Below are 24,010 nucleotides of genomic sequence, written 5' to 3'. Positions count from 1 at the left end.
ATATCAACTTCTTATTCTAATTAATCAAACTCAGCGGTGTTGAGTTTGATGAAATTCTAAGCATATTAATTGCTCTTTTAGAGGTTCGGGCCCTAATAATAAACGGAGCAATTCCAATAGGTTCCTCGCACTGCAGTGCTCGGGCCCTAATAATAAATATAGCTATACTAGTTTTATCTATCTTTTGAATTTATTTATTTGTTATTTACTTTATTGTTTCTTTATTTCTCCTAAAGTTAAAAAAAAATACAAAAAAATAAAACCAACCATAGTGAGTGAGAGAGAGAGAGAGAGAGAAGAAGGAGGAGGAGAAGAAGAAGAAAAAGAAGAAGGAGGAGAAGAAGAAATTCAACAAGAATCTCTTCACTAAATTAATTTAAGGGGGACTTTTATTTTGACACGATGATGTGATGTGTACGTTAGCTCAGTGTTCCTGTGATCACGCCTAGTAAACCGAGTCACACGATCGTATATATGATCAGCTCTTTACTGTTCATTTAAAGCGCGTTTATTGACGATATTTCTAAGCATTCGTATTTAAGTGGCTTTTAAGGAGGTGAAACCTTGTCACTGAGGAAAAAGGTAGATTCCTTTCTCATTTCACTGTGATTTACGTAAGGCCTGCTGACAAACTAACAGACAGGCGAGCATGTTTACAATAGAGGATAGATTGAACATTTGTTTACTTGATGTAAGCCTTTTAGGTTAACACACAACTGAAAAAAAATCTGCGAATGACAGAATTTTCATTTTTGACTGAAGTATCTATTTCAGGTCTAGCTTTGTCCAACCTATATAATTCAGTGCTTTTGGAAAGTATTTGTCGTTATGTTGTTTATAACTCGAATTTAAAATGTTCATGTTCCAACTGAAAAGAAAAAAGGTAATAAAAATAAATAAATACATAAATACTCTTATTAGAAAACGTTAAGGTCTGTGTATGTGTATGTGTAAAACACAAAAATAAAGATTAAATAAACAAACAAACCGCAGACCCAAGCAAAAAACACATCTTTATAATTCTAAACAAAAGTGTTAGTAGCAGAACGCAGTCCTAGATTTAAGAGGGTGCGAATTACACAGTGACCTTCAGGGGGGGCTGTGATTGAGCTTATGATTTTGATTAGTAAGGCTTTAGACAAAATTGTGTACTACACTTAATGACAATTTGATTAAGTACCATGAATTAAGGAATATCTTTTTTTTCCTCCATCTTGGTTTATGTTAAATTAGAGCTTGGCATTTTTAGTGATGCTACTTTATTGTATTAATAAAATGAATTGGGCAAATGACCATTGCTCAAGTAGTGGACGCACATCTGACTGACAGATAAACCATGCATTCTTATTTCGGATTGTTGGTAATGTTGTGGTTATTTCAGCAAATAGTTTGCATTATCATTTAACTGAACTGTGTAAGTCCATACAATAATTGCATGGGCATCAATTTTTATCTAAGGGCAAGTGCCTAATTAAGACTTAGACACTGAGATGAAGCATTTAGTATGCATACAAGTGTGTCTGTTTTTATAACATGGAAATACCTTTTCATGGAAATACCATGGGTAAACCTTTAACATGAAAATTTAACATGATATAGCAGAATATGTTTAGAATATTTAACATGATATAAATGTGTCTTTTTTTGAGAAGTCACATGCTTTGTTATGTAATATTAATGTATTTTTGCATGTATGACTGTTTGAGTGATGGACAGGGTCTGGCATGGCCGGTGCTGTCAGAAAGGGGACTCATAATCTGAGAAGATTTGGATCCAGCCTCTCACATCCAAACCTACCTTATGGCCTCCATCTACCCACCTTCATTAGAGGACTCAACAGAGGTGAAGGAGGGCTTCCTGTGTCCACTCTGTTTTAAAGACCTCCAGTCATTCTACCAGCTACAAGGCCACTATGAAGAGGAACACTCCGGTGACAACCGCCACGTTGGTGGTCAGCTGAGAAGTAAGCTGGACTAAAGTCCTCAGATTGATTGCCATTTTTCATATTCCATTATTCAGGGGAATAAATAAGAATAGAGTGTCTCATGTGTTGCGGTGCCAAGTGTATTATGAGGCGTGTTCCATTCGATCGTAAGTGCTGTGCAAAGTGAACTTCACAGTTTATTCTGCCATCTTAATAAGATCCCAGTCCGAAGCGAGTGTACATGTTCAGTTTACCCACCAGTCATTGTGCACTACACCAGTACTTTAAGAAGTTTGACTAAAACAAAATCCGTGAGAATGATTTGATTTAAGCTTTTTTATATTAAGTGTAGTTAGTACCAATTTTTCGGGTATAAAGTGCATGAGTTGTACAGTGTAACTGTCATAACTATGGTTAAATTAGATTTAAAATAATAATAAAAATAGTTACATAAATGTACATGGATATATTAAATGCTACCATTAAAAAATGTTTGATCAGTAAGATTTTTTATGTTTTAAAAGAGTTGAAAGGCTCTTCTGCTCCCTGGGGCTGCATTCATTTGATCCAAAATACAGCAAGAACTGTAACAATGTGAAATATTTGTACAATTTAAAATAACACTTTTCTGTTTGAATATATTTTTAAAAAAATTATTATCGTTATGTTGAAAATAATTGTGTACAGTTTTTTTTTTTTTTTTTTTCAGAATTTTTTGATTAATAGAAGCTTTGAAAGAACAGCACTGATTTTTAGAATAAAATAGTAATAAATTTCGTTCGTAATTTCTTCAAGTTAAACTTAAATTTACTTTTGGCAGTTTGTCGTAAAGATCTTTGACCACAAGCTTCAAATGTGCGTGCGTGGTAGACAAAACTGTTTCGCTCATTCACACGGGGACACACACTAAGCAGGCTTGTTAGTGACATGCACTGACTGGCTGTTTTGTTTATTTCTGCTGTGTGATAGACTGTTAGATCAATCCTTACTGAGTAAAACAGTCCAGAGCTTATCATATTTATCAGCATAAATTTAGCCTAGATGCAGGTTTGTTTAATAAAACACAGGACAAATCTATTCATATGTTGTAGGGCTGTGCAAATAATCGCATGCGATTATGATGCGCATCTCTTCAGTAATGCCGGTTCCGTGATTAGTCGTAAATTGCCATCACGTGCAGTCAGACGCATTCATTATGGAGCGGCACTCACTACAAAGAGCCGAAAGAGCCGAAAGAGCCGAAATTCACTGACAAGCCGCGCAATATGGGCTCTTTGTAGTGAGTGCCGCTCCATAATGAATGCGTCTGACTGCACGTGATGGCAATTTACGACTAATCACGGAACCGGCATTACTGAAGAGATGCGCATCATAATCGCATGCGATTATTTGCACAGCCCTAATATGTTGCTATCATTTCTAAAGGATTTCCTTGGTAGTTAAGTCCTGCTTATTTAAAAGAAAGTCTATACACCTTAATTTTAACGTAGGAGTAAGGCCTGCTATTTGTAACTTGAATGCGCAAGATTTCCAGTGCCATTCTCTTGCAGCTATTTTAGCTGTTGAGATATTGCAAACTGGTATTTGTTATCATGTTATTATAATTTGTATTCAGATTCCGTCATCAATACATAGCCAAGGCCTCTGTGGTCCTCCTGCTGCCAATTTTCACAATAGTGTTTTGACACACCAACTTGCCATCTGGCAGGAAAACACAGTGTTCTGCAGCCATGGAAGCCAGTATAAACTTGATAGTAGACCTAAAAAGGCCTTGCATCCATCCAAAATTCTTCATGACCTGAAGCATAGTAAAATCTGGACATACTATAACCATGTTTTATATACAGACAATGAGTCATTTATTTAGGCGGAGTACACTGATTCTTCTAGAACTCTGTCGGTTTACACCCTAGTTTCCTTTTAAGTGGAGGAATTGATGTATTCAGCTGCATTTTTCACATCGTTTCTCAGGCCTGGTGCAAAAGGCAAAGAAAGCCAAAGACAAGCTGTTAAAGCGGGAAGGAGACGAGCGGACAGACAACAGCTATGAATCATTTTATTATGGAGGAGTGGACCCCTACATGTGGGAGCCGCAGGAGCTCGGTGAGGTTCTTACTACCGAAGACAAATTTACAAAAAAAAAAAAATTAATTTGATAAAATTTTCAGTTCAAAGCAAGACAAGCTGTTCCTGTATCATTAGGTGTTTACAGTCTGACAGTTGTCATTGTCAGACTGTAATAAGTTTTCTGTTATAATAGGAGCCACCCGCAGTCACTTGGATTTTTTTAAGAAGCAGAGAGCTGCAAGAATTGACCATTATGTTATTGAAGTCAACAAATGCATTATACGACTAGAAAAGGTGAATATTTGTCTATTGTCTTCCTAGTAATTTCAGTTGTGTCTTGTGTGATTGTTGATGTACTCTAAGCAAATATGTGAAGACAGACACATTGCAAATGCATGGCTTAGTTCTACAGTACAGTGCATGCTTAATGTAGTAGTTAAGTAGTTAACCTGAAAGACAGAACTGACTTTTCAGCTTACACTTACACAACAGCACCCAATAGTTGAAATGTGTATTAACACTTTTTGGAACATGTTAGCTTGCATAGCTAGAAATGTCTGGATTGATTTTTTTTTTTTTTTTGTTTTTTTGTGCACTTAAGGTTATCTGATAAATTTAAATAATGGATTAATTGTAAATAAAAACAATTTTAACAAATTGTTTCACATGACTACTTTACTTTTTGTTGCCAGCTAACGTCCTTTGACAGAACCAACATGGATGCAGCGCAAATAAGATGTACGTGAACAAAATAATTACACATGTGCTTTGTACTGTTTAAAAAAATGACTTAAAATGTGACTACTATGCTTTGTTTTCTCAGCACTTGAGAAGTCAGTGGTATCCTGGGTGAATGATCAGGATGTGCCATTTTGCCCTGATTGTGGGGGCAAATTCAACATCCGCAACCGTCGTCACCATTGCAGACTCTGTGGGTCCATTATGTGCAGAAAGTGCACCGAGTTTATTCCTCTGCCACTGGCATGTGAGTTACATATATTAGATTAAATGGAAAGTGCTATACACTTTGGTGATCTATTATGCCCCTTTTTACAAGATGTAATGTAAGTCTCAGGTCTGTCCAGAATGTGTCTGTGAAGTTTAAGCTCAAAATACCCCACAGATCATTAATTATATCATTTTGAAAATGTCTATTTTGAGGGGAAGCAGAAACACATGTGTCTTTAAATGTGAGTGAACAGCTGCTCCTTGCCCCCTTTTCCAGAATTGGTCTTTTTGATTTTGATTATTATGTCTATCGCGCATTCATCCGAAGCATATCACAAATGTCTTAGGGAAAATAGTCTTTTTCTTTTTCTTTTTTTTTTTTTACGTTGAATGAAGTAGATCATGTGAACATACTATACTGTGCTTACAGATAAATTAACCAGTGGAACAAGGGAGGCCCTGTGGGCTCCTGGCCAGAGCGGGTCTCCTGGAACTACAGTCCCGGTGATGCAGACTTCTCGTCGTGGCTCCATTACCAGCATCTCATCTGTCACCTCTGTGTTGGAGGAGAAAGATGAGGACCGTGTACGTTGTTGCCATCACTGCATGAACGCACTACTCCGGCATCAGCACAAACTGGAGGAAAAAGACCACGTGCCTGATATCGTCAAACTCTATGAGGTACGAACTTTAGATTCAAGCGTTTTTAGTTGTTTATTTAACCCGAAATGAACAGAAATGTGTAAATGACATATTTATCACAACTGTGTTCCTTAGAAATGAATGTCTCTGGAGACCACTTCTCAATGTTCTCCATAGAAAAAAATAAAACATGGCTCTTTCACTGCCATTTGAGAAAAAGTGAAAGAGTCTTATCAGTTAAAATGTGCATGCTACATGTGCTAAATGGTATTCTTTCCTCTTTTTCTCTTGACAAAATGATTTTGGACGGAATTATTATTTATTTTAGCCACTTCATGTAAAACAACAGTAGACAGAGCTAAAGCACAAATGTCAATTGCATTCGCTCATGCTGCCCTATCACTGTCCACGTCAGTTTGAGCAAATGCAGAAACGTGATTAATATTCCAACAGCCTTTAACCGTTTTGTATTCCCTAGTAAAAAAAGGAATAGATTTAAAATGCATTTATTTTCTACTAAATATTTTTCTACTAAAGTATAGTTTAAGTCTTGAAACTCAATAAAAAAATTGTAAATACACTTCGCACTACTTGTACACAATGCACAATTTCTTAATAGTAAGCCTAGTGTTACTATTGATATCGGCCTTTAAATGCAATTTAAGCACAAAATTAGTTGTTCCAGTTTAGCAGACTTTAAATATACCAGTTTTAGCAGTTTTTAAATATACCATTATATAGCTATTAACTATATAATATGTAAATGTATTTCTAGTATACTTAGCATGAAATAAATGTATTTTAAATACATTTTCGTATATTTATTTTCACTAGGGTTATTAAACATTGAATAACCAGTAATATCTCATGCAGCCCATAGTTTAATATAACGATTATCCATCATGCATATACATTCATATTTCTTTTGCATGTTTTCAGAATAGCATGTTTTTTTTGTAAATTGTTCCATCAAACCCTTCTATGCCAGTGAAAATTCCAAGCGTGTTGACTTTGCAGTAAAAACACATTCTATTGAAAGAGGAGCATGACAATTGTATTACCTCCACATCCACATGGGCCATTGGTGCTTGATGATTGGATCCTGATGATTGCTGCTCGCAGCAATGTATTGTTGTAATGGTAGCTATACAGCACAGACTTTAGTCATAGTATTGTTTGTTTTTGCTGTGCAGAGGTTAAGGACGTGTATGGAGAAAGTTGAAGCTAAGGCTCCAGAGTACACACGCATGGCAGAGTCTCTCAAGTAAGCCCTCAAGCTATGAGAAGAGCACTACAAATGCACATTTGTACATTTTTAAATGACATTTTAATGCCTGCTGCCGCATCCTAAACGTTACCAGACTCCAAAGTTTTCTCTGTATTGTGTAGTGCTGGGGAGACAACCTATAATCTAGTGAATGCTGCTGCACTAAGGATGGAGATACAGAAATACTATGAGCTCATTGATGTTCTGAGGTAGGAAACAGACTAAAGACGCATACTGTGATGATCTAAATCAGGATTCACAGCATGCATTTCTGTGGGTTTTTTTTTTGCCATTAGTAAGAAGATACTCACACTCGGACTAAAAGATGAGGTCCAGCCTCACCCGAAAGCCCTGCAACTGCAAAGGATGGTGCGCTACACAGCTACACTTTTTATACAGGTGAGATCTTTATTTATATATTTTTAAAATGTTAAACATTGACAATTCTGCAAGAGGTTTACAAACTTATAGGTAAAACTGAATGAAGCTATAAGTTCAGATTCTCCATTCAACACTTACTTTCTTACACCCGTAGGAGAAACTGTTGGGTCTGACGTCACTCCCCACCAAGGAGAAATTTGAGGAGCTTAAAGAGAAGAGAAGAGAGGAGCAGGAGAAAAGGGCGCAGCAGGAGAGACAGGTGAATAAACGGCAACGTGATCATATTCTGTTTCTTAATCTGTTTTTCTTTTTTTGATCAAATAAAGTTGAAATGTTTGCTTGTATGTGAAGCTGCATGTTAGTGGGTGGTAACTGTACCAGAATGAAAGACCTTTTTCTATTATTCTTTCGGACCAAAGTCAGTACGTTTGATTCCAATGCGATAATATTAACTAGTATTTTCGGGAAAAAGAAAATCTTTTCCAGGTCAATTTGACCCTAACACAACTAGAGGGTTAATCGCACCTGGTCATCAGTACAATTATTTTAAGAGTCAGATCAGTAAATCAGTGATGAGTCTGATTTATTTACTAGTAGTCTAGATAAGTTTTTAAAGTTTCTAATAAATGAATAAATATTTGCATTCTTGTACAATAAGACATATGCAAACAATTTTGGTGAAACTGCTGGATAAAAAGCTGGTCTGACGCAATTCATTTTTATGCATGTCATTTTTTTTTAAAACTTTTGACTTGTCTCACGTAACTTAGGCAGGTCTGGAGGCACAAAAACGTCGATTGGAGAATGAAAATAACCGTCTGGCCCTCGGCGCAAATGAGGATGTTCCAAGTCCACGCATGACCAAAGCTGGTGGCTGGCTGCCACAATCAGACACTCTACATTCTCGGTCTGAGCTGGATGACCCTCTGCTGCAGCAAATCAAAAACATTGAGTCGTTCTTACGGCAGGCACGCTCCGCAAACCGCACCGATGAAGTCGCCATGCTGGAGGAGAACCTGCGCCAGCTGCAGGATGAGTTTGACGCTCAGCAGACCAGTCAGGCCATCCAGCTTTCACAGAGGATGGCTGAGGAGGCAGACCTACAGCAGAGACAAATTGAACATCTACAGCAAAGAGAGCTTGAGTACAGAACCCAATCAAAAAACTCTTCTTTGGATTTCAGAGACAGAGAAGGTGTTCAGAAAAGAGACGAAGAAGAAGAAGGTGACTTAGGAGAACATTTGATCGGAAGCCCTGGGTCTTCAAAGTCACGCCTATTAGGAAACTCTCCTCCCTTAGAGAGGCAAAGAGATAAACGTACACCAACTCCACCCACCAGAAACCCCTTTGAAGAGGAGCATTTCTCTCCTTCTGAGGAGGAACCAACAAACTCTCAGACAGCCAACGGAAAGAAAGAGTACAACCCGTTTGAGGAAGAAAATGATGAAATGGAAGATCCGGATACAGGTAAAGTGAAGTCACCTAGAAATCCTTTCGAAGATGAAGATTATGAAGATAGAGGTAACCCTTTTAAAGAGGTTTCTGACGATATTCCAGCTGCCTCAACCAATCCATTTGATGAAGAGGATGATGAGGATGGTGCAGCAGTTGATGACACCATTGAGGAGGAGCTACTGCTACAACAGATTGATAATATCCGGGCATATATCTTTGATGCCAAGTTAAGTGGACGTTCTGATGAAGTGGAGCTTTTGTCAGAGAACCTAAAGGACCTGCAACGCACACTACAAGAGCAGAAAAGAAAAAAATAACAACTCATTTTGTAATTGGTGATGCTTGTTTTCAGTTACAAATAACAATGTAAGCTACAGATGCACTAGACAAACACTTGAAACAAATTTGAAATTTCTGTGCAAGAAAGCAAAAAGAAAAAGAAAGAAAGTAGTAGGGACACAGACAATTCATAATCAGAACAACTGAATTTGTTGCATTGATTTAAATTTGTAATTTAATCAATTTAAAAAAAAAAAAAAAAAAACAGTGAGTCTTAGCATTGCTAAATATTTCAGTTAATATTTTATGTGAACAAAATCTTAATTATACATTATTACGTAGTTTCAAGTCATACAAATGGGTAGGTTTTATGGAAGTTGTTGAAATATCCGAAGAATTTCTTGTTCAACAAAGTCAGTATTTCATGCACAAAGCTACTTTGATTCAGAATTCATTTTGCTTTAGAATTTTGTTAATTTATGTATCAGAGTCTAGCATGAACGCACTCCTGCAGCTTTGAACTCTTTTTATATTGATCTAATGGATAACCAGCACTTCACTAAATTGAAACCCTAATTTCCTGTGTTTCTACCTTTGAAACATCCAAGAGATAGTTCCCGCAAACATGAAAATCCTTTCACTGGTTACTTTCTGTTCCAAACCATTGTTTATTTTGATGCTGTCAAAAGCTATTTTAGAACTCTGATTACTTTCGTTGTACAGGCCCAAAAAATAAAACATCTCTTCAATTATTAATTTTTGGGTGGACAGTCTGTTGGTTACAAATTTGGTTGATCAGTGTCAATTGTCTGTAATTAAGTTTGTGCACATTTACATAGTTTTATGCCATTAGTAGTACTGATTTTTGTTGCACTTAAATGATTGATCTATTCTTCAAATACATCCAATGCTATGGAAACCAGTGTTGACGTAACAAACTTGGGCATATCGTCATTATTGCCTGCTGCTCCTCTGAATAGCTGTGCAAAAACTGTACCATCTGTATGTTAAATCTCCTCAATTTTGCTTGCATGTATTATTAATCCTTCGTTTATGTGTGCCCACCACAAAAAGACATCAAAACTATTGAGTTCTATCAAGGCTTTTCTGTACAGAGTGAAAACAGACAATGTAATGCTTTTTGTGACTGTATTTGTGTCATCAGAGTAACATGTTGTGACTAACAACCTCTCCATTAGCTTTTGGATAATGTTGTGTTTACACTAAGCAATATCAGGTATCAAATGTAACACTAATAATTAATAAAATTCACTGAATGAAAACACGGTGAGATATTCTTTAGGTTTTTGTTTTGTGAAAGGTTCACAAAAGAATAAATAACCAATTTTTAATTGTTGTATATTTATTGTTTTGAAAGTTTATAAAACAAGTTTGCTTTCCATAATCACAGTCTGAGTGAAAGTCAAAAAACATCAAAGATAAAGGACCTTTTTTTTTTTTTTTTTTTTTTTTTAAATAAGAGGGTATTTTTACATTCATCCCAAACAGTATTTACTCATCAGAGCCTGTAGCCAGTTTGGCCCTGTATTTGCCAGTCATCTCTTTGGGAAGCGGGACAAATCCAGGATGAGGAACTTGACCCTCCACTTCACTGATACACTCCCTCAGAAAATATTTCTTGGGCCCAAAGTTAGCAGGGTTTGACAACTCCATTTTAGCCAGAGCTTCTCCTTCAAGAACTTTACTGTGGGCGAAAAGAGACATAACAGGGTGAGGAGAAGAGTACAGGCACATATGTCTTACTTACACATTTATCGTAATTGTAATCAGGTTGGGATTCAAACAGTAATAACAGTATTACCACTGGTTGGACACCTGAATCTTTGCAAATCCCTGAATGTTTTTATTCCTATACTTTGTAGGGATCATCACTGAGTTTTCATGTGCAAGTAAAATAATTTCTGTTAGAACTGAAGAGTTTCCTTTTGCACATGTGACAGTGTCAACTAACTTTCTCATTCCCTCCTGACAACAATCAATAATATGTTATACGGTCTATATGACCCAACCAATGATATTACACCAATGACTGTATACTTTACTAGATCAATTTATTTCAAAATTAAAATGAATATTTAAAAAATTCTTCTTCAAAAAAGAAAAAAAGGCAAAACACCCAGCCAGCACTTAAATGGCAAGATACATCTGTTTCAGGTATCTGTAACATACTGTATAATATAACTGTCTTATAATACCAATCAAAATATCCTTCACCTAAACTTTCCTCACTCATGCACGCTTTAGTGTGTCACTTCAGGCATACTACAGTGGATCGCTTTTAACTTAAAACAGACAAAACATTTCTCTTGTAGAAGACATGAATCTTGTATCTTATGGCTCCAGAGGCCATCCCAAAGTGTTGTAGCTTTATAAATATGTTAATTATCTTTATTTTTAACTATTAGAAATCATCATTTCCCATCCACTCTTTAATGATTTCACCCGTAAACATGTCAGCTGTGAACTCTAGGACTAGGTTGACAAGTGTAGAGTTCTTGATTTTAATCCATACCGATGTGGATTCTTGAGTCTGAAACTCATCATTTAATCTATGCTGTTTTCAATGTTTTTTTTGCATACCTGCCATCCAGTAATAAAAAACACAGTAAGTTTTGTTCAGCTTTCAAATTCAATAAAAAACAAACAAAATCTTGTTTCTTCGCTCGTTAATGTGTGTCTGAAGAGTAACCAAAGATGATCATAGCTGATGTTCATCACATAATCAGACTGATATCTAAAACTTTATTTTTCTTTAATATTAAAATGGAATAAAATGCCAAAACTAAAAACAAGTAGCTAGGTTAGCTGATTAGCTTAAAAATCCACAGATGCAATGAGTCCCGTTTTCGGGTTTGGTCAGGTGACAGTCGACATATACCCATTACGTCACTGATTCTTGAGACATGGGACAAAACATGTCCAGCAATTGTAACTGCTATTAGGTTTAAAAATGAAAATATTTTCAATTGTAAATGTTACGAGGGATTAATAATTGAATGTATTTAACACATTTATTCTCTTCTATTTAATTTTATCATTATTATATAAAATCCATGACACTTAGGGCCAGATTTACTAACAGTCTTTTGACATTAAAGTAGTACTGTCAGGATTTACTAAAGATTATGTTTTTGTAGGAATTTCCTTTTCAGATGCACAATTTATGGGAGAGTAGTATTAAAGGGGTCATCAGATGCCCATTTTTCACAAGTTGTAATGATTCTTTATGGTCTTAATGAAAATTCTATAACATACTTTGCAACAAAATGTCTCAATGGTAGTGTAAAAAACAGCCTTTTTTACACAATTTTGTTGCATGTTCCTTTAAATGCTAATGAGCTCTGCTCATCCCGCCCCTCTCTTCTCTCTGTGGAGTGACGAGCTGATCTCTGAGGCTGTTTACTTTAGCAAAAGCGAAACTTGCTAACTAGCACATTATTAACAGGTGATTTGCAAAGATGCATTAAAAACCCTTATTACTCACTTCTGCTGTAGGTGAATCTGGATCACAAATGATTCGCACGAACATAGATACATTTAAGTAGATTGAAGCGCATTCCCTTCACAAACAAAAATAATGTTCTGTGTCTTCAGCGGCTCAGACGTCGAGAGTAAATGACGACTGCTATGTTCACAATTACATCCAAAAACAGGACACCTCAATCGCTCAATCTCAGACATTCTTGTCTTCCCCTGCAGTGGAGTCTGCTCTCAGCTCACTCAGGACGGGTCTGAGGTAAGACGGCTGTGTCAATCAACTATCGTGGGAGCGGCCTCTGTTGGTGTGACGTCACAATGGCTTGATTTGAAAAAGGGAATATTATTTTTACAGATTAATTAAAAACCACTGCATGGATTTTTATCATTATAGGGTAGATTTGCTGTCACTGCCAACACACATTTATTTTCAAACAACATGTAAAAGTGAAGTTTGCATTCGATGACCCCTGTAATGAATCATGTAACGCAATTTACTAATGTTTGTGCTTGTCAAATTACTGGTATTTAACGCCCCCCAAAAATTTTTTTCCAAACATATTTTTAATTACAATTATTTGTAATTAAATTATTATTTAATTAATAATTATTTATCTGAACATATTGTTTGCCAAGCCATGTTATTTTTAGTTTGCGTCAGGAAATAAAAGACGACTTGGAACCCTCAACTAGATGAAGTCACGCCATACCAGGTCTATCAGAATTTCTTGCAACCCTTCATTTTTTGGCCTCCAATTCTTTTTAACATACTGTGAAGGGTTCAATCTATAAAATAGATAAAAATGTTTTTTAATGATGAAAAAGAGCTTGTTTTATCAAAAGCAACACTTAATATCATCTCAAATCAAAGCAAAGTTGTTCTTCAATGAGACATGCAAGCGCAGAGTACATCGTTGTCACACATGCTCTGGTAGGTTTTATAGTTTTAGAATATTTAAAATCCTAATGTTAATATTTCCTGTGTCACAACCATGATGTGCCAACACCCTCTTCCAGTTTCTGAGGAAATTATCTGGAACGTTCAGATCATTTTATTCTCCTGAAGCAAGTTCTATTAGCATCTAGCATCATCAGAGAAAACAAAATGAGTTGACATTCAACAAAGTCATCATATTTTTGTGGTTTTCAAGTCATTTTTAATTGTATATACTATAGAATTGTGTTTAATTTTTCTAATAATGTATAAATACTAAATATGTGACTTGACAGCAGAGTCAGGATTGAGGGAACATAAGATTCAGGGCACACAAGGCTGAGGGAACACCTATACATAATACAGTTCATTTGTTTCGTTTCGTTTCATTTCATTTTTGGATCACTTGTTAAGAATATTAAGATTCTGGTGAAATTGAGGTGAGATACAATGTAAATGGATAGAGGTAACAACAATTGTTTTATTTGTTCATATAACCGTTTTTAAAAGTTACCTTGTTACCATAGCAGATGCACAGCAGACATACTGTTCTCAGATGAGAGGAAGCAGATCATTTGTGCAGCAATGATAACTTAAAATACTTGTTGGTTACATTTGAAAATGTAATCTGTCTTCTACTGTGAGAATGTGTTTTGAAATGTTAAATTGCTTGATTGCAAGGTCAAAAGCACATTTTGATTAAAAAAAAAAAAAAAAAGAGAAAGGTTGGGAGGTTGTATCAAAGCATAGCTCAGTAGCTTAGTACAAGAAAGATACATGAATGTAGTTTCATTTGTCTGAGTAAGGTTTTATTTTTTCAATATCGCACCCTGTTTTGTCCCTCTTCTATGAGTGTATATATAAAGCGTGGTATGATATTGTCTCTATTGTAGATTTTCAACCTGATTGTGGTTTAAAAAAAAAGCCACTTATTCAATGTAACTTATTAACATATTTCATTTAAAGTTTTTAACTAAAACCATTTCAATAAAACTGAAAAATAAAGTGTAATAATTCTGACATTCTAACCCTAATAAGTAAAGAGTAATTACTAAAATTAAGTTTCTAAATATGTATACTCATTTATGCTGAGTGCTTTAACAAAACGGGGTTCGCGTTGATTTATTTTTATATTTACATCACACAAAACACTACTTAATGTAGGAGCCTTACACTCCAAAAAATATTTCAGCCCTTAACTTAATTCAATTACGTATAAAATTTCCATGCAATTAGATTACGTAGTTTTAATTTAAACAAATCAATTAAACTTAATGTGATTCAAATGCATCAGTCTTACGTAAATGAAACAGGTAAAGTTGATGTAATAGTTCCCAGTGTTAAACAAACCCTGCTCAGTGTTCATGTGTTTCCACACTACAGAGTGTTCAAGTAGCATTGACACAGTGTTGGAGTTAAGGAGATCATTATGTCATGATTGACCAATTATGATGAACACCTGTTTTTTAGAAGCAGAATCACAGAAGGAAAGAGAAACACAAGAATCAGCCACAGCCAAAGATAAAATTAACTTAAATAAATGAAGACATTAAATCTTTGATTAAACAACTCCACAAACAACATTACAGTTTGACTTGATTTCTGTCGTATATCCACAAATATTATTTGAGAACGTCTAAACAGAGGTTTAGATGTTTTATTTTAAAAAATGTTTCATTTGACCTCACCATCATGGCGAACAGGGTTTACTTTAGTTGGGCTCTTGACCCTTGACTTTCTTAGTATAGTTTTTTTTTTGTTCTTTGGTTGCTGTAATTGTGTTCGTAGAGCACATTTGTATAGCGCAAAAAAAGGGGTCCTTATTAAGTGTTCTTGGTTAATTATTATTGATGTTGTAATCATTGTCAAGTGGCCTGATTTGCTGATATTGTTCAGTGGTTTACCTCTTAGTTTCATTATATTTACAGTAGTTGTATGAACTGTTACTATTACTACTTTAAGATCTGCAGTATTACTTAGACACACACAGACATCAAGAATCAGCATATGAATCTCAACAATGGTGACATTCAACAGCTGCATGCTGGGAGTCATGGGTGAGATTTGTACTCTGCTGCTACCCAGCATGCAGCTGTTGAATGTCACCATTGTTGAGATTCAAATGCTGATTCTTGATGTCTGTGTGTGTCAAACTGATGCTGTAGATTTCAAGATTTAGTGTATAAGATAAACATCCATAATAGTTCATACACCTGTTGTAAACATAATATAATAGAAATAATAATAGACTAACCACTGCATGAGATCAGTGCATCATGCCACTGGATGATAATGATTTAACAAACAATAAAAATTAACCAAAAACACCTAATCAGACTTCTTTTTGGCTTTTTTATTTTGTTGTAATAAATGTGCTTCATACACATAATTACAACAGCCAAAAAAATTAAAAGTCAAGAGTCCAACTAAAGTAAACCCTGTTCGCCATGATGGTGAGGTCAATTGAAACTTAAAAAAAAAAATAAAATAAAACATCTAAACCTCTGTTTAGATGTTCTGAAATAATATTTATAGATATATGACAGAAATCAAGTCAATCTGTAATGTTGTTTGTGGAGTTGTTTAATCAGAGATTTAATGTCTTCAGTTATTTAAGTTAATTTTATCTTTGGCTGTGGCTGATTCTTGTGTTTCTCTTTCCTTCTGTGATTCTGCTTCTAAAAAACAGGTGTTCATCATAATTGGTCAATCATGACATAATGATCTCCTTAACTCCAACACTGTGTCAATGCTACTTGAACACTCTGTAGTGTGGAAACACATGAACACTGAGCAGGGTTTGTTTAACACTGGGAACTATTACATCAACTTTACCTGTTTCATTTACGTAAGACTGATGCATTTGAATCACATTAAGTTTAATTGATTTGTTTAAATTAAAACTACGTAATCTAAATGCATGGAAATTTTGTACGTAATTGAATTAAGTTAAGGGCTGAAATATTTTTTTGAGTGTAGAGGTCGGGCCAAAGTCGTGGGTTCAAACGTTGGGAACGCAGAAACTGATTAAATCTATACCTTGAACAAAATAAACTGCTTTGGATTAAAGCATCTACCAAATGCATAAATGTAAATACACTTACTCTGACTTGCCAAGGATCATCTTCACATGGTTAGTAATTTCTTTATGGTCTTTTCCTTCTACGTCCACCAACACTTGCTCTCCATCATCTAAATACAATGAGAGAGAAAAAAAGAGAAGTTACAGCGAGTCACAGCGAGGGAAAACTAGATTCAAAATGAATAAATAAACAAACAAACTTACCGAGGTAAAATCGGAGGAAGGGTGAGGGTGTCATGTTTTTGAACATCATTATTTGAACCCAGGGGTTTTTGTACTGGATTTGAGGGATACTGAAGAACACAAACTTCCTGCCAAACAACATTATACATTAATATCATAAATTCTCATATACGCCACTGCTTGTCCATTTTTCTCCTACAGCTTATTCTTGATTACATGTAGTTAATGCTCTTCTATTCACAGATTTTTTTAAATTCACTGTTTAAAACACAAACCGTATTTTTGTCTGTAGCAGCGTGACATGTTGACAGTGAAAACACTTAATACACTTTTAAGACATTTCTTAAAAACAAAAAATCATCTTGAAGGCGAGGCAAATAAAGTCAGCTATTGATGATGTTTTCCTGACCTTGCTCCTTCACTCAGATCTCCATGTGTGTTATAATTGACAGTCATAATCTTCACTGATTTTTTAAACACAACTTCTCCTTTCTGCAGATACTCCAGTGTCCTCCGTATGGGGAATCTTCCCTTCATCGGCATGATTAAATTATTAATTTGTGTAAATTATGTCACTGAATGATCCACAGACGCGATCTCAACACATCAGCTCATGCTGCTCCTGCTTCGGTTTATTGACATCGTCTGCTCAATCGAAACACACCGTTTAGCGCCAACTAGAGGACTGGAGAAGAGCGCACAAACACTTCTTTTGATGTTTTATGGAGGTTGGCAAACCAGCTTGTGGTGCATATTCCGCCAGCTACTGGGATGGAGTGTGAGGCGATGATATCAAGGGAAACAAAAAAATAAAATAAAATAAAAAATCTACCTATATTTTGTTATATAACTTCATTTTCAGGAGATTTATAAGAGCTTTGTAACATTTTTGAGGACTGTTTAACACGTTCTGTAATGTCATAGAATTAATGTCAGCAGATTTTTAATTCCTCTTTTAACTGGAGTCTTTCCCTTTCATATGCCCTATACAGTTAATCAGCACATGCTCTACAGTTTCTGGAAGTCCACGATGATTACACTGACCGGATTCGTGTTTTCCTGTCATCTCTCTTGCCACATCTTTCTGACAGCTACTTTAATTAAACCTTTAATTCCTGATTTACTCAAGGGTATACATATGTCGATATTTGTGTGCTTAAGAACCAGTTTCACTGGTTTCTTGTCCAGCTCCTCATTTCCTTCCATTCCAACATGAGCAGGCACCCATAAAATTCTACTATAATTCTCAGTTGACATATTCGATACAAACTTTGCATTACTTCTATTAATATATCTTGTCTCGATTGCGATTTTCCAGTATACTTGTTCTCAGTATACTTGTAAATACATATGAATGGGAACAGATTACAACTGTTGTTGGACTTCTTCCACTATCTGAACAGCAATCATCTCTGCTGCCTACACTAATATACTATTAGCCGTTCTTGTTGCAGATTTATATTTAAAGTCAGGAATATACATGGCAGCACCTGTGCGCCCAGTTTCCGGGTCTTTAGAGCCATTTGTATAAATTTCTAAATGCTGCTTCACTATTGTCTCTTTTGGACCATATTTCTGGTTTTCATTTATTAATTTGAATATTTGCAAATCAGCTGTTGGCATGGAGAAAAGCCATACTGGCAGAGCCACCGTGGGGCTAATATCCATATTACTTATAACTATTTGTTGACCCTGCTGTCCATCCAAAGCTATTCAGATATGTCTGCGTATATTCCCAGCAGCTCTCCTATATTTTATATATTAGCAGCCCAATATATACCATTAAGCTGAATTTCATGAATGTCTAGTGGTGTTTCACCCACTTCTAGCTGCAAAGCTGTCACAGGAGAGGAACTAAAAGCTTCACAACATATTTCAAGGGCTTGGTTTTGAATCACCTCTATCTTAGTTAATTAATAATGGGTTGATTCTACAATAATCAATTGCTGGCCTAATTAATGCACAGTATACTCTTTTAGGAGAATGTCTTTTATAGCAGTCCAATCCATTCCTGCCCAGCACCTCAGCACATTGACTCCTTTCTTACATTTATCAAATAACTTCTGAATGTGTGACTTAAATGTTCATTTGGAGTCCATCCACACACCCAGACACCTAATTACTGATACTTGCTCTAATGTTTGTTTATATAATTTTAACTTAATTTTAGGAGTCTTCTTTTTTGAAAAACATATTACCTGGGTTTTTTTGCAACTGAAAGACAAAAACCCCATTGATTAGCCCAATTTTCAACTACATCTATGGCCTCCTGCATTTTTTTTCCCCTACATACTGCAGGTTTTTCCCACTTTCCACAGAACTCTGTCATCCACGTATAGTGCTTTTCCTATCCCTGATTCAGTTTTCCCCCAAAATATCATTATGTTAAAACATACAGGGCTACAAACACTTCCTGGAGGGGTTCCATTGTCTATTTGATGAACACCAGAGTATTCAGTACTGTATTAAATACGCAATGATTTAAACAATAATTGAAATGTAAGCATAAATAAGGCATCAAATACCTAATTAACTTAAGTTAAATGAAAAACCAGATAAAATGTCTTAATAAATAAAAACCCTTATGAAATAGTTTGAAATAAAATACAGCAGACAACATACGGCAACATAAAATTATTGAATGCATAAAATAATTAATATTGATATATAATATATATAATCAATATTTAATGATTGCAAAATTTCATTATGTATTATACAGTGCTTTCAGAAAGTATTATATGTTGCATGCCTAGTGATACAAAATTTGCAGATACCTCAAAAAATTCTGATACAATTAGGAGTATATCAAGTGATGTATTGATATTATGATATTATGTACCTATTTTACACAACCAGTTAAATTTTTTATTACTCACAGATGCAATCAAAGTATGTAACATGAACATTTAGCAGAAATTTGCACATCCTGTACCCCAACTGGGACTGTCACGAATCTGGTCGGTGTCCCGCTGTCCGCTCACCACCAGATGTCACTCTCTCCCCATTATCACACTCTGACTGTTGTACTACACCCCGGACTACATTCCCCATCAGCCATTGCACTTCATCCGCGACCAATCAGCGGCGTTATAAAAGCCCCGGTCTTTCCCCTTGCAAACCCCGGAGTATTGTGAGTTGTTATTGTTGTATTTCCATAGTTAACGTTTCCTAGTTTCCTTGTTTCTAGTTCTTTGTTCTCTCGCCTGGCTCCCCCGTTTTTCGACTGTTCGCCGCCTGCCTTTTCGGACTATCTATCGTTCTTGGATTATTCTCTATGTCTTGCCTGTGATATACCTGTCTGCTGCTGTTTTGACCCTGCCTGTACGACTATGTCTTTGTCCCGTCCTAATAAAAGCTCGCAAGTGGATCCGCTGGCCTCTCGTCTTTCACTCCGCGTTACAGAATACTCCGTCACAAAAGGATCCAGCAGCTTTTCACCTGGACATTCAGCAGATATGGACACTGACAGGAGGTCTCTGTAGAATTAAACAAGGACCACGCACGCTCGAGCAACACATCCGTGAGTTTTTAGCTATCGCAAACTATTCTACCCTGCCGGACTGCATCATTATGGAAATCTTTTGTGATGGCGTTAATGAGGCTCTAAAGGCCAGACTCAGACGCGAGGGTCCGCGTTCATCACTTGCGGAATTTCTAGACTTTGCTCTGTTGTGTGTGGGCTCTCCATTTACCGTGGGTGTCGCGGATGGGGAGCGCGACGCCACGGAACCGCTGACCGCCTGGATCGCGCGGGAAATGGCGGCTGTGGCGGAGCGCGCTCGAGCAATGGCGGCGACAGCGGTGCCCGTTCACAAAATGGCGGCCGCGCCGGAGCGCGTTCATATCCTGGCTGCAACAACAGAGCCCCGTCACGTCACAGCCACCATACCAGAGCCATATAAAGCTGCAGCTGTATTTCCTGAGTCAAGTCAAGTTTCCGAGTCAAGGCAAGTTGCAGCTGTGTTTCCTGAGTCAAGTCAAGCTTCCGAGTCAAGGCAAGCTACGGCTATTGTTCCTGTGTCAAATCAAATTACAGCTGTCGGCCCTGTCTCAAGTCAAGTTACAGCCATCTTTCCTGAGCCACTGCACAAGATGGCTGCCACGCCAGAGCCACTGCACAAGATGGCCGCCGTCTCCAAGACACTGCACAAGATGACCGCCGTCTCCAAGCCATTCCACAATATGGCTGCCATTCCAGAACCTGTGGTCCGCATCCGGACGCCACCTGTGGTCATGATGGCCCACGTGCTGGACACACCCCTAATGACGGTATGGGCAGCTAAAGTGGCGCTCCATGTCGCGGCAGCTACCCCTGAGTCAAGTCAAGAGACAGAGTCAGGTCAAGCCAAAGCTGTCTTTCTCCATGAGTCAAGCCAAGTCACAGCTGTTCCCCACGAGTCAAGTCACGTTACAGTTGTTGTTCCTGAGTCAAGCCATGTTGTTCCTGAGTCAAGTCACGCTACAGCTGTTGTTCCTGAGCCAAGCCATGTTGTTCATGAGTCAAGTCCCGTTACAGCGGATCTCCATGAGCCAAGCCAGGTTACTGCAGATCCTCATGAGCCAAGTCAAGCTGCTGCTGTTATTCCAGAGCCAAGTCAAGCTTCAGCCGCTGCTCCAGAGTCCAGTCAAGCCGCCAAGTCCAGCAACGTCAAGGCTGTCGTTCCTGAGCCAAGTAAAGTCATTGTTAATCTTCACAAGCCGAGAGAAGTCAGGGCCGCTCCTCCTGAGTCAAGCAAGGTAACAGCCGTGGTTCCTGAGTCAAGTAAGGTCATTGATCTTCACGAGCCAAGTCAAGTCACAATTGATGTTCACAAGCCAAGTCAGGCCTCAGCCAGTCACCACGAACCAGGTCAAGTCACCGTTGATCCTCATGGGCCAAGTCAAATCGTCGCTGGACTTCACGTGTCAGGTCAAGTCACAGCAGCACTTATTGAGCCAAGCCAAGGTATTGCTGTTGTTTCAGAGTCAAGTCACGTCCCGCCTGATGGCCCAGAGTCAAGTCACGTCTCGTCTGACCTTCCAGAGCCCTGTCACGTCTCGTCTATCTGTCTAGAGCCTCACCATGTCTCGTCTGACCGCCCAGAGTCAAGTCACATGATTTCTGCCAGTGTGATGGCGATCACCATTCTCAGTATGTGGGCCGCACACTACACTCTAGAGGTCACGTCTGTTCACAAGTCCGCACCTGAGGTCACGTCTGTTCATGAGTCCGCCCCTGAGATCACGTCCGGTCTCAAGCCTGCTCCAGAGCCCCCGTCCGGTCTCAAGCCTGCTCCAGAGCCCCCGTCCGGTCTCAAGCCTGCTCCAGAGCCCCCGTCCGGTCTCAAGCCTGCTCCAGAGCTCCCGTCCGATCACAAGCCTGCTCCAGAGCTCCCGTCTGGTCTCAAGTCTGCTCCAGAGGTCCCGTCTGGTCTCAAGTTTGCTCCAGAGGCCCCGTCTGACCACGAGTCAGCTCCAGAGGCCTTCCCTGTCGGAGAAGCCGCGCCAATGCCTCCTGAGGTGTCAGCTTCGGCTGTAGATCCTCCTAGGGAGGCGGCGTTATCCTTTGGTCTCTCTGCTCCTCCTGCTCTTCTGTTTGTCTCCTCTATCCCTGCTCTCCCCAGGTCCCAGCCCATGACGCAGGTCCCTGCTCTGCCCTGGAGGGCCCCGGCGCCTCCAGCTCCACCTCCTGCTCCGCCCTGGAGGGCTCCTGTGCCTCCTGCTCGGCCTCCGGCTCCACCCTGGAGGGCTCTTGTGCCTCCTGCTCCGTCTCCGGCTCCGCCCTGGAGGGCTCTTGCGCCTCCTGCTCCGCCCTGGAGGGCTCTTGCGCCTCCTGCTCCGCCTCTGGCCCCGCCCTGGAGGGCTCCTGCTCTGCCTTCGGCCCCGCCCTGGAGGGTATCTGCTCTGTCGGTCCTGCCTCAATCACTGGGCCCCCCACATGGACCTGGCCCTCCAGCCCTCGCCCTGTCTCGCTCCCGCCCCACCGGGGGGGCTATGTCACGAATCTGGTCGGTGTCCCGCTGTCCGCTCACCACCAGATGTCACTCTCTCCCCATTATCACACTCTGACTGTTGTACTACACCCCGGACTACATTCCCCATCAGCCATTGCAAAAACATTCTCTTCAAATGCAATGGAGTAAAACAATAAAAAAAGATTAAAAAAACAAACACCTGTAACTTATATTGGGTTTCTTATTTAGTTTGAAACTAGTCACGACCAAAAAGAATGATGCTGCTCACCACAGCATCATAACACGTCATGTGTCTTCTTCTGCAATTTCTCAATGCAATGAGATATTTGTTGTGTAATCCCAAAGTCAGCTAAATATTTGCAGGAAAACTTCAATGTCTCACCAGTCAGTTCAATCAAGAAAACCTTATGTGTTTTCCTTTCTACATCTTGCCTGTGATATACCTGTCTGCTCCTGTTTTGACCCTGCCTGTACGACTATGTCTTTGTCCCGTCCTCGTCTTTCACTCCGCGTTACAGGGACATTCACAACAAAAAAAGCATGTATGTTTTAATCATAAAGAAAAATAAATACTTGGGAAAAAATCAGATCACACAGGAGATCTGTAACTCGATTATAGCTTATGACATGATAGTCAAGAAAGTTTTTCAGGCTTCTGTGCTATAATGTGCAATGAGGTACTGAAGTTGTATAAAAAACAAACAAACAAAAAAACAACCATTAATACAGATAAATTAATACTATATACATCACGGTCTAAGGCACATGACTAGTGACATGACACATGACTGCTAAGAATCTTTTCGGATAACCAAATTAGAAGCAATAGCAGAAAATAAATACAATAGAACGAAAACACAAATAAACAGTGCTTTTCAGGTTTTTCATGTAGGCTATGTCTAAAAGAAGTTTTTAGGTAAGAAATGCAATAAAGTAATCAAATGTGAAATAATACTGCATAGACTCTAAATTAAATATAGGTCAATCCTTGTTAAAGTTACAAGAGTTATTCAGTCAAGAGCAATGAGACAATTTTTTTTTTTATAGCAGCAGGTTTACTATTATTCACTTTAAGGTCAAATGCATGAATCTGATATACACTTGCGTTTTCCTTCTCTCTGTGCCTGAATATTTCTAGTAGTCTTGAATACCTGGATTAGCTGATTCTGCTGTGTTTAATTAGGGAGTCCAACCTTGTTCCTGGACAGTTTAGACTCCAATCAAACTGCAAAAACATCTTTTAGATGATTTAGCCCAGGCCAGGTGACAAAGGTTTCTTTAAAAAATGCAGTATTGTTAATATTGTTCTCTTTTGCATTCCTTATTTAAAAAATGATAGTAATGATAATAATGATTATAATAATAAAATATATGTCAGTGTAGTATTTCAGTG

General features: G+C 38.0%; 2 protein-coding genes across 3 annotated transcripts; one reads left to right on the top strand and one right to left on the bottom strand.

Annotated features, from left to right (window-relative positions):
- Nucleotides 1-413: 413 nt before the first annotated feature.
- On the top strand, nt 414-10,432 carry LOC127169750 (rabenosyn-5). 2 transcript variants are annotated; one of them, XM_051117342.1, is made up of 12 exons: nt 414-582; nt 1,707-1,963; nt 3,896-4,027; nt 4,185-4,285; nt 4,684-4,729; nt 4,815-4,976; nt 5,370-5,620; nt 6,775-6,845; nt 6,971-7,057; nt 7,145-7,247; nt 7,384-7,488; nt 8,000-10,432. In XM_051117342.1, the coding sequence occupies exons 2-12, from the start codon at nt 1,801-1,803 to the stop codon at nt 8,999-9,001; spliced, it is 2,223 nt and encodes a 740-aa protein (XP_050973299.1). In that variant the 5' UTR covers nt 414-582; nt 1,707-1,800; the 3' UTR covers nt 9,002-10,432. The 2 variants fall into 2 exon arrangements, with proteins under 2 accessions (XP_050973299.1, XP_050973300.1); XM_051117343.1 differs by lacking the exons at nt 414-582; nt 1,707-1,963 and adding an exon at nt 3,266-3,359.
- Nucleotides 10,116-17,314, bottom strand: mrps25 (mitochondrial ribosomal protein S25). Its single transcript, XM_051117345.1, has 4 exons — nt 17,070-17,314; nt 16,682-16,788; nt 16,500-16,587; nt 10,116-10,668 (listed from the first exon to the last, which is right to left on the bottom strand). Exons 1-4 carry the CDS (start codon nt 17,201-17,203, stop codon nt 10,476-10,478), a joined length of 522 nt encoding a protein of 173 aa, XP_050973302.1. The 5' UTR covers nt 17,204-17,314; the 3' UTR covers nt 10,116-10,475.
- Nucleotides 17,315-24,010: the final 6,696 nt, after the last annotated feature.

Source organism: Labeo rohita, chromosome 8 (assembly GCF_022985175.1).
Source record: "Labeo rohita strain BAU-BD-2019 chromosome 8, IGBB_LRoh.1.0, whole genome shotgun sequence".
Taxonomy (NCBI): Eukaryota; Metazoa; Chordata; class Actinopteri; order Cypriniformes; family Cyprinidae; genus Labeo; species Labeo rohita.
Note: the sequence above shows the minus strand (reverse complement) of the source record. Positions and strands in the feature narration are given on the sequence as shown.